The 10921-nt window shown below is 36.3% G+C and overlaps 2 protein-coding genes across 7 annotated transcripts; one reads left to right on the plus strand and one right to left on the minus strand.

Annotated features, from left to right (window-relative positions):
• Positions 1 to 892: 892 nt before the first annotated feature.
• On the plus strand, positions 893 to 6426 carry LOC117623081 (integrin-linked protein kinase 1). Of its 6 annotated transcripts, none has more exons than XM_034353932.1 (12): positions 893 to 1399; positions 1517 to 1591; positions 1677 to 1772; positions 2370 to 2455; positions 2595 to 2715; positions 3035 to 3114; positions 3989 to 4051; positions 4489 to 4607; positions 5007 to 5092; positions 5345 to 5466; positions 5841 to 5952; positions 6095 to 6426. In XM_034353932.1, exons 1-12 carry the CDS (start codon positions 1064 to 1066, stop codon positions 6191 to 6193), a joined length of 1395 nt encoding a protein of 464 aa, XP_034209823.1. In that variant the 5' UTR covers positions 893 to 1063; the 3' UTR covers positions 6194 to 6426. The 6 variants fall into 6 exon arrangements, 5 of the variants coding, with proteins under 5 accessions (XP_034209823.1, XP_034209825.1, XP_034209827.1 ...); XR_004585076.1 differs by having other exon boundaries at positions 913 to 1399; positions 5797 to 5906; positions 6095 to 6152; XM_034353934.1 differs by having other exon boundaries at positions 913 to 1399; positions 5841 to 5906.
• Positions 6427 to 7511: 1085 nt separating this feature from the next.
• On the minus strand, positions 7512 to 9726 carry LOC117620532 (ATP-dependent DNA helicase PIF1-like). Its single transcript, XM_034350615.1, has one exon. The coding sequence runs from the start codon at positions 9369 to 9371 to the stop codon at positions 7845 to 7847; it is 1527 nt and encodes a 508-aa protein (XP_034206506.1). The 5' UTR covers positions 9372 to 9726; the 3' UTR covers positions 7512 to 7844.
• Between the last annotated feature and the right edge of the window lie 1195 nt (positions 9727 to 10921).

The following is a 10921-nucleotide window of genomic DNA, read 5'->3' on the forward strand; positions in this document are numbered from 1 at the left end:
ATGTGGGGTATGATCATGTTGTTTGTTGCTAGGAGAAAGAACCTAGCCCAAGATGGGTAGGCTTATATGTTTTTTTTTTATTTAAAAAAATACAAGTGATAGTTTAAACTACAATGAAGAATGAGGTTTTCTCACATATACTATCAAGGTGTTATAGGATTTGAACTTTAAACCATTAGTCTGCAAATCAATGCTTTTATTTACTGAGCTATACCCCGTTGAGGGGTAGGCTTATATCTGATTGTGCTTAGTTTTTGTGTGGGGGCTCTTGACCAGGGGCAGAGGGAGTTAAGGTAATGTCAAGCATTACAAATCTTAAATTAAATTTCAGATTGCCCTTTTTTGTTTTTATGTTTTTCTTCTCTCTCTTTTCCACTATTATTACTACCCATTCTAAATATCTTTTCGTCTTTTTTCACTAATAATAATGAGTATATAGTTAATGTGATATATAAAATAATAGAGTATAGTTATCAAATTTAGGAATTTTGAATTGAATAAAAAATTAATTCCAATGTCACTATGAAGATAAATATATTTATATGAGGTGCTCCTCTATGAAAATTGTCTGTCTCTGCCACTACTCTTGACCCCCTAATGTTCAAATGTTCAATGGGAATTTTCCCATGTTTAATTATTTTCTTGATTTTCTGTAAAGAAAATATGGGGTGGAAGAAGATGGGGTTGGGTGGAAGAAGATGGGGTTGGTGTGATGGCGGCGTGCCGCCAACTCTTGCAACTGTTTTATTGTTATTGACGACGACCACTAGACAGTGAGAATATATTTTTTGTTTTTTCATCATTTTTAATTTTAATCAAGAAAGAGAAAGAAAAGAAAAGAAAAATAGGAAAAAGAAAATTCCACATCCCACCACAGGACAGAGTAGCTGAAGTGACCAAGTCCCTTTCTTTCACAATCGTGCTCAGAACTGTTTTTGCTAAAAAAGCCTACAACTTTATTCTTATCCTCCCAGTTCATCTCTCCTCTAAATTTGTTTGTTTTCTCATTCTGCACCCAAAACCCAAATCCCAAATCCTTCTTCTTCTCCGTTCCATACATGGAATGGAAGCCATGCCACAACCTCTACAACCTCCACAACAAGCAGCAGCAGCAGGGACCCGGTTCACTCTGCTGAAGCAGTCGTCGCTCGCACCGGACCGGGAGGACTCGGTGACGCTGGAGCCGGTTGATCCGCCGGTGAGGCTGATGTACATGGCCAACGAGGGCGACTTGGACGCCATTGAAGAGCTCTTGGACTCCGGAACCAATGTCAATTTCAGAGACATTGATGACCGCACCGCTCTCCACATCGCCGCCTGCCAGGGCCGAACCGACGTCGTTCAGTTGTTGCTCAACAGAGGCGCCGAGGTCGACCCACAAGACCGCTGGGGCAGCACTGTAAGACATTTCACTGCCAATTTTGTCACTTTGGGTTTGTTTGTATGTGTGTATAGGTTGCTAGCAATTGCTTTGCTTAGTGCCAAGGACTCAGTGAGTGATTTATTTGTTCAACAGCCTCTTGCAGATGCAATGTATTACAAGAACGATGATGTGATCAAACTTTTAGAGGAGCATGGCGCTAAACCTCCGGTATTTAGTGGATTTTATATCATCTACTTGTATTTGGGTATGCAAAGTTCCACAAATTGAGTAGTTTGGTTCTTCCAAATTTTAGATGGCTCCCATGCATGTCCAAAACGCACGTGAAGTCCCAGAATATGAGATTGATCCTACTGAGCTTGATTTCTCCAACAGTGTTGATATAACTAAGGTACGTCTCATGAGTCATATCATGGGGAAAGGTCCTATACTATGGGGTAGGCAATGGTTTTTATTTTGTTTTAAGAGGTCTGATTCAAGTACACGGTGACACAAGGCAAAGGCTCCTCCTTTCTAACTGATATAATAAGCAACTAAGCAGCTAATAAAGCAATTATAAATGGCAAAATATGAAAAGGGATTGAAGTTGAAACTCAGAAGTTTGGGTTTCTGGGTGCAAGAAAACCAGCTCCACGTCAAATCTATGCGACCATAATGGCTCTTTTGTCTTGGTGCATGCATCTAGTTACTGAGCATGATATTTCTGCTGGGCTTATGAGAAGCTATATACCTCTGGCTGGGTTTAACTAAAATTTCCACATTTCCACATAGAAATGAAGGAAGTGAAAATGTAGACTAGTGAAACTTCATACGTCTATGTGACTAGTTTTATGTGGGCGTCTGTTCAATGAGCTTAAGATAAAAGATTCAGTTGAGTACGGATTACTATTGATTAAGGTACTCGGTATGATGGATTTAATGATGATATTGATCTTGATTGCGTTATTCAGCTGTTTATTCTGTGTTTTTCCATTGAAATATATGATAGGGAACCTATCGCATTGCATCTTGGCGTGGAATTCAAGTTGCAGTTAAAACGCTCGGGGAGAAAGTATTCTCTGATGAAGATAAAGTGTGGGTTTGTCTTACTTTAGGCATAAGTTTTTGTCTGTATATTATTACTGTTGTACTTTCTAGTGTAATTTTGATAAGACTTAAAAAGTCTTGAATCTTTATTTTTTACTGGAGTTTTAATTGCTGAATGGAATTTCAGAAATGCATTCAGGGATGAGCTTGCTTTACTTCAGAAGATACGACATCCAAATGTTGTCCAATTTTTGGGTGCTGTAACACAAAGCAGTCCAATGATGATTGTCACAGAATATCTACCCAAGGTCTAACTGAAACATGAGAAGAATTTAGCTTAATATCTTCCCTGAAAAACATCATTCATTCCTACGTCTTACATGTTTCATCATCTTGTGTCTGAGTATTTGATTTTGACTTAATTCAGAAAACACTTGCATTGCATTGAGATTACAAACTAAAGGCATAAACGGTTAGTAGTAGTACAAACAAAATGAGGCCAATGTATTGTGTGGTTGTTTGGCATCATACACAATTGTAAAGATTTAATATATTTTTTATTGTCTTTTTCATCAGAATATCATTACATTCAAAGCTTTTGTTGAGCCTTTATTTTTACTTTTGCAGGGAGATTTTCATGCATATCTTAAAAGGAAAGGTGCATTAAAGCCTACAACAGCAGTAAAGTTTTCACTTGATATTGCTAGGTCAGTCAAGTGGCTTGTACACTGAATTTGTTTGCAAGTTTTTGTGGAAATGTGAATGGTCATTACATGTGCCTGATCTTGACTTGGAATCTGATGTTTCCATACTATATTATCAAGTTGGAGTTCTATTATTTTGTGTGTGGAATTTGAGGTGTAATTCTTTTAATTCCTTAAATAATTTATAGCGAGTGTCATTTCTTTTAATATTCGTAGTACTTGATTGACTTGAATCATAGCATACCACATTCGTGGATTTCCTTAATTTGATACAAGGATGGTCATTGGGGAGGTTTTTGGTTTTGGAACTTACCAGCAGTTAAAATCATGAGGTCAGCTGCTTGGTCTGCATTGCCTCCATGAGAATTACATTCCCTATGGAGACATCCTGTTAAAAGTGAGAACTGTAATTCCCTGTAGGGTTAGAAAATTTCTGGGGTGGGAATTCAAATATGGGGTGAAGATAATGAAAATGAAACTAACTATATAATAGAAAATCCAACGAAGAGCAGTCAGCCAATTACTTGTTTCCTCTGTTATATTGCAGTTTTTGGATCATATTGGAGTGTTACAGTGAAGCTATGTATGCTTGGTTGGATAGGTGTTTTGTTGTCACTGCTTGAATCATTGAATGGACTTGAAGGCCAAGTTGGTTAGTTTTGGTATCTACCTTTTATCTACTGGGGCCATGGTTTTTGGTATCTACCTTTTATCTACTGGGGCCATGGTTTTGTGTGGATCAAATGCAAACAGTATTCTTTGATTGAGTTTGTGGTTTTGGCATTCGTGGTGGTGGAAGGTGGATGATTGCTACCTATTATAGCTAGGCAATTTCTTGTGTTCTCTTAGCTTAATGAGCACTATACTGATATTGCAGGGGGATGAATTATCTTCATGAGCATAAACCTGAAGCAATAATTCATCGAGATCTTGAGCCCTCGTATGCTCTCTCTCTCTCTCTCTCTCTCTCTCTCGTGCACTATTGCTTTTATTTTTTCTAGTGGCAAAACAGATGTAAACCAGCATAGTTTTACTTATATATTATCTGAGTCATCAGCAGGAAACTTATAAAATGAGCCATTGAGCGCAGGAAGGACAGTGGAATGTGACCAAGTAATATAAATGGGTTGAAAACTTAAGTTGAAGCCTAAACGGAACAAAATTGAGTGGGCTCAGTTTGGGCACAAATTGATAACTTGCATTCTTTTTTTTCACTCCTCTTAGTTTAATAAATTGTTTGAAGCAGTGTGGATTTTTTTCATCTTAGCTGAGCATGTGAAGTATCATAGTTATATGCTGGCATGAATCGTGCACTATCGATAAATAAATGGTTGAAGCCGTTGATAGTTTTTTAATTGTTCGTGAGTAAGATAACAGAAACATATTGCGGGATGATTCTGGGCATCTGAAAGTTGCAGACTTTGGGTTGAGCAAGCTACTGAAAGTTGCAAATACAGTTAAAGAGGACAGACCTGTGACTAGTCAAGACACTTCTTGTATGTTGCTCCTTTTCTGAACATTATTATCTTCCATTTATTTGATCAAAGCTATTCTGTGTGTAAAATTGTAGAGTCATCCAATCAATTCTAGTCTTTATTAAGAAATAAAACCCAGCTTGTTTGGATGACAATTTTGCTAATTTTAACTGAGAGGGGGAATACACCCTCATTTTATTGCATGGGTTGCTAACCCTATTAGAATCCCACACGGCCTCTCTTGTAATTTAGTTAGAGCTCTAGAATCTTAGCAATTCTTTGTCTCCTAAATGTTAGACATAACAGGATAAGGCTTAGGCTTATGTAAACATGTAATCATTCCAATTTTGAATATATCTAGTACTTCCTATCAGCATGTAGGCCTATTGTTGCTGATATAATGAAATCTCCAATGAACAGGGAGATATGTGGCTCCTGAGGTTTACAGAAATGAAGAATATGATACAAAAGTGGATGTTTTTTCATTTGCTTTGATCTTGCAAGAGGTACTCTCTCTCTCTCTCTCTCTCTCTCTCTCTCTCTCACACACACACACACACACACATCCAGATAGAACCCTTTTTGTTTCTTTAGTTATTGTCTGACCAAGTTTGTTGTCATTTGTTCTATGTTTATATGCTCAATTAATTTCTGTTCATTAATGTTTTCCAATTATCAGGTGTTTGTGCTCTTGATGGTCTAAGCAAAAGTTACATTTTCAATGATTGAAGATAATATTTACCCTTTTTTCTTTCCAGATGATTGAAGGTTGTCTACCATTTTCTACAAAGCCAGAAAAGGAAGTTCCTAAGGCATATGTTGCAAATGAGCGCCCACCATTTAGAGCTCCACCAAAGTATTATGCACTTGGATTGAAGGAGTAAGTTGTTTGCATGTATATGTGATGTGTCATTTTCTTTATGCCTACCCACTTGTTTGTTGGTAATTATATTGATATATTTTGTGGTACTAAAAATGAGTTTTTGACCAGTCTTCCAAACTGTTGCTATCTACACCTCATGATTATATACAAGTTTGGCTCCCTAATTGTTGGAACCTAAAAGCTTTGAAGATGGGGGAAACAAAGCTTTCTATTTGATTTTTATTTTATATAAAAATGATTATATTGTGAAACTCCAATTTGAGAGGAAAATCCCTTGTTCCGATTGCTCAAGATCTTTTATATACTGGGGTATATTCTCTTTGACAGGGGGAGCTCCTTGTTAAGAAAGCTTACTTGAAGTTTGTGTACAGGTTAATTGAGGAATGTTGGAGTCAGGATCCGATCAAGAGACCAACATTCAGGCAAATAATTAAGAGGTTGGATGACATTAATACCCAGTTTGCTAGAAAAAGACGCTGGAAGGTGCATTCTCTCTCTGCCCAAATTACCTGGTTTTGACACTTGGAAATGCATTTTCTGGGATACTTGATTTCCTTTCATACATCTGCTGGAAATTTGGCTGTTATTGTAAATTCACCTCTGCAATTTCTTGTATTTTATACAGGTTATGCCACTTAAATGTCTCCAGAATCTCGAGGCCATGTTGAAGAAGGATCGTACATGCCCAAGCAGCCGTTCATCTACCCAGTCTACAGTGAGATGAGTAACTATTGCCTCATGTCATGCAGGACTAAAAGCTCTTTTTCTCCTCCAACTGAGGAAGCTTTTTCTAGCACAGTTTCTGAGATAGTTATACCTTTTTGCCAGCATGCCAAGTTTGCCTCTTAGTTGGGCCAACAGATGCTGTGTAATACAATGGGTAATGCTATTCTCACATGAAGAATTTGTAGAGTTTCTTCCGACTGGAGCATTTATTTCTTCTTTTTTTAAACAATAATAATCATAAGGCTTATTATCACAAAACGTCCCTAAGGTTTGCGAAACTATCAGATTGCATCCTTAATGTTTTTTTTTGTCATTCGTGGTCCTCAAAGTTAGCATACATGATCACAAATGGTCCCTGCCGTTAGGTTCCGTCAAAAACTCCGTTAGTTTGCTGACGTGGCATATATGTATATCACAAAACATCCTTGAGGTTCACACACCTATCACAAATGGTCCTTATGAAAATTTTAAATTTTTTAAATTTAAAATTCATAAAATTTTTGTTTTCTTTTTAAAATTTTATGAATTATAATTATTTTAAAATATATATTAAATTTTAAATACATGTGACACTATATTATTGTAGATGTGGGCTTCATATATATGCCACATCAACAAACTAATGAAGTTTTTAAAAAATAATTTAAAATTCATAAAATTTAAAAATGAAAAAAAAAAACTAAAGGTTTAGGATTCATAAATGGTCCTCAAGATTAAAATCTTTCTATAAATTGTTTTTTCATTTATAAATAATTTTAAAAAGAAAACCAAAACTTTATGAATTTTAAATTTTAAAAAAAAAAAATTCGTAAGGACCATTTGTGATAAGTGTGTAAACCTCAGGGATGTTTTGTGATATATATGTATGCCACGATAGCAAACTAATAGAGTTTTTGACAGACCCTAACGTCAGGGACCATTTGTGATTGCACATACTAACCTTGAGGACCATAAGTGATACAAAAAAACATTAAGGATGCAATCTGATAGTTTCGTAAACTTTAGGGACGTTTTGTGATAATAAGCCTAATCATAACAAAACTACACTTTGGTTGTTCTTAGGAATGGTCCCCAGCTTTATGGCTTATTGGGTGGTGTTGTTTGGTCTTTAAATCCAGAGACAATTTGGAAGGGGGCTTGCAGCTTTAACATTTGCAAGCTAACCCAAATTACTGAATCGTTTTATCAAGATCAAGTTGTTGCAGTACATTTCTCAATTACGAAAGGACCTAAACGCCATGTGGGTAAAATTTCACAAGCTCTAATCCCCTCAAATATGTGAAACATACATTCATAAATAAATCATCCACCAAAAAGACAAAAAAGAATCGCTTATGGCAGAAAAGATAAGGTAAATGCAAATGTTAAGCCATATGTGCAACAAGACTTCATCTCTCTGAGTAAACACACACAAAAACAAAAATAATCTCAAAAACAACTGATAACCATTAACAATGTTGACAAGATTATATTTGCCAAAAACCTGATCAGATGCTATGTTGAGGGCACCTCTCAGGCTTATTCTATGAACAAGTACTAATTTTTACTCTAGCATCTTTCAGTCTTTTTCTTGGACTGATGGGCATCACAATTCAGAAAGAGAAAATTGGTATTTGTTCCTCCATTGTTCATTTGAAGTAAGCCCGCATTTATTTTCTGCCATTAATTTCCTGGCTGCTGTTATCATTGCTGCCATTTTTGTTCTGGCTGACATTATCATCCTCACCCTCCTTATCTTGTTCACTAGTAAATTTGTTATAAAACTGCGCAACCTTAGGGTGCACCTTAATCTTCGAAGGGTCGAAACCAGATAAATACAGGCCTTCCAAGCTTCTCACTCGGGAAAGAGCTACATAAACCATTCCATTTTCGAAAGCTCTGGAGAGATCGGTGTGAAGGCGGTCAAGAGTCATGCCCTGACACTTGTGAATGCTTGAAGCCCATGCCAGTATGAGAGGTAGCTGCTCTCTTTTTGCGACTGAATCTCCCTCATTTGCAGTCCATGTATTTGGTTCAATCGTCATTTCTAACCCCGAATCAAATCTAACAACCGGTAGCAACCCATCATCACATATTCTTGTCACACCCACATCCTGTGACTCATAAAATCCTGTAACAGTTCCAGTGGCACCATTCACCAGGCCACGCCAAGTATTCAAATTTTTTACCAGCATCACCCTAGCATCTTCGCACAGGGCAATTTCTTTAGGCGCTATCCCCTGTTCAAGCTGTCTCTTCAAAGAATCCTCCCCGCTATCAACAGCTGTATAAACAACAAGTTCATTGCCCAAGCTTGCCAATCTACTTGAATTCACTCTATTTACATCTTCATTCCTTGGATAGAGTTGTACCACAGTAGGATCTGGCTCGGCTTTTGAGCAAGACTGTTCTAGTAACTTTAAGTCTTCAGGATCACTCTCCCCTCTTCTTATACCCTGAAGCAACTTGATCAGTTGAGGGTCAGATTGCCGAAAAACCTTGGTAAGGTTAACTTGTATGTCAAAGCTAGAATCCCAACACTCAGCTTCAAATGCAAATTCCTTACCCCCTGAATTCTGTTGAGGTTTAACGGGCGGTAACTGAAAGAAATCCCCACTCACAACAAGTTGAATCCCACCCCAAACTTCATCGACTTGCTTAATGGCTCTGGCAATGAAGTCAAGACTCTCAAACAACTCTGCATCAACCATGCTACTTTCATCTAAAACCAACGCCTTGGCTTTCCGCCACCTCTTATAAGCCTTATCATTTTTAGAAATCCTATGTAGCAAAGTGTCCCTATCAGCCATGGCACATCCAATACCAGCAAAAGAGTGAAGGGTCTGCCCACTAATTGCGCAAGCCGCAACACCAGTAGGTGCAGTGACAAAAACCTTTGAAGGTCCGTGACGTTTCTTCAATTGTTTGATAATATGCTTAACCAAGATTGTCTTCCCGGTCCCCGCAGAACCGGTAATGAACACAGATTTTCCCTCAGAAATGGCTGACATGACTTGTTTTTGTTGGTCAGTCCATTGACCTCTCTCTCTGGTTTTAGTGTTTTTGGCCTCTCCCTCTCTAGTTTTGTATCCGCTCTTGTATTTACCTTGAGCCCATTTCGAGTGTTTGCCAGTGATTTTGGTGCTAAAATTTCTATGCGCAGACAATGCACAGCCAAAAAACTTCATACCCAACATTTTTCCTTTTCAACTCCTTTCTGGGTCCTCTAAATTAGGCTCTCTTTTTTCCCTTCTCATATTTGGTAACAGTAACAGATACAACAAGATGCACAAAGCATCATCAATATGAAAGGGAAATAGTGCATATGGTGAAATACGATTGCTTGATATTAGGGGCAAAGTGATAAACAATAAGAGAATATAGCAGAACCGAGAAAGCAGGGAAAGATTCGAGCTTTACCTTTCAGATTGTGCTCGGAATATGTACTGAGAGAAATTTAAAGTATTTCCCAGCCAGCCCCAACAATCTCCATCTCGAAATTAGGCTTTTTTAATCTGGAGAAGTTATGATACAGATATACAAGAAGAAGACGTCCTGCAAAAGTTGAAATGATCGAAGGTGGGCAACCCCACTTCTTCATTGACAATCATAGGCTTGTGTTCTTCTTTTTGGGCTTTTTGGGCTTCATTGTAACTATTTCTATTTTGCAACTTCACTATTTAATTATTTGTCAAAACACTTCATTATATCATAATTCCCTTTTTTTAGGAAAAATCTATGTCCATATCTTGAGCTCTAATAAGACCCACCTTGCATTGTATTTTAATAATATGAACCATCTATTTTTTAGGTATTAATTCAAATATAATTTTTGCAAAAAATCACTTGAATCGGAATTCATGAACCACTCAATTAAATGGTTATTTTACTGTTTTTTTGAAGCACCTTGTTCATACATTTTGTTAAACACCGTGTTCACACAACTAGATGTCTTAATGGTTTCCGATTTGCCTAATTTTTTGCAAGGATGGTCTATGAGTAAAGAATTGAAAAATGGACGGTTTGGATTGTTGAAATTAAATTCATAGTGGGGCCCAAAGGGTATCCCTCAATGAAAAGGGACTTATTATCTATATATTTAAAGGTAGTAAGAATGGTAAAACATTTAAAATACCAAAAAATGCCCTTGGTTAAAGAAAATGTTAACAAATGAACATTTTCATTACATGGGTAATATAGTAAATAACAATAGTTTTATATTAAAAAATTTTGAAAAACAAAAACAAAATGAGAGCATAGTTCCTATTTTTATGAGATACAACTACACTCATTTTCTCTTTATTAATTTAAATTGAATTACTAATATATATATATAAATTAAAACATACATATTTAAAAAGGGGGCTAGTAAATCTATATATATAAAGCAAAAGGCAGAGAATGGTGAAACATTCAAAATACCAGAAAATGCCCTTGGTTAATGCAAACATTACAAATTGAAATTATTAATTAAATGAGGATAATATGGTAAATTCAAAAATTTTTGTATTAAAAAAATTAAAAAAAAAAAAAAGAAAATTCAGATAATGGATCCTATTTTTATGGAACACAACTATCCATTATCTTTTTTAATTCTAAAATAAATTTAATTTTTTTAAAAAAAAGCCTCTTGCAGGCGCGAAAGCGCGTGTAGAGAGGCTAGTATTAAGAAAGGTTCTTTTTATAAATAAAAAAACTAACTAAACTTTTATTATTATTAATATTTGCATTCTCATAACTAGCCTGC

This window comes from Prunus dulcis, chromosome 3 (genome assembly GCF_902201215.1).
Source record: "Prunus dulcis chromosome 3, ALMONDv2, whole genome shotgun sequence".
In the NCBI taxonomy this organism is placed as follows: domain Eukaryota; kingdom Viridiplantae; phylum Streptophyta; class Magnoliopsida; order Rosales; family Rosaceae; genus Prunus; species Prunus dulcis.

Coding starts and splice junctions, on each gene's coding strand:
- LOC117623081 (XM_034353932.1), top strand. CDS start 1,064: ATGGAAGCCATGCCACAACCTCTACAACCTCCACAACAAGCAGCAGCA. Junction 1,592..1,676: donor AGCATGGCGCTAAACCTCCG/GTATTTAGTGGA, acceptor TCCAAATTTTAG/ATGGCTCCCATGCATGTCCA. Junction 2,456..2,594: donor TTCTCTGATGAAGATAAAGT/GTGGGTTTGTCT, acceptor ATGGAATTTCAG/AAATGCATTCAGGGATGAGC.
- LOC117620532 (XM_034350615.1), bottom strand. CDS start 9,371: ATGTTGGGTATGAAGTTTTTTGGCTGTGCATTGTCTGCGCATAGAAAT.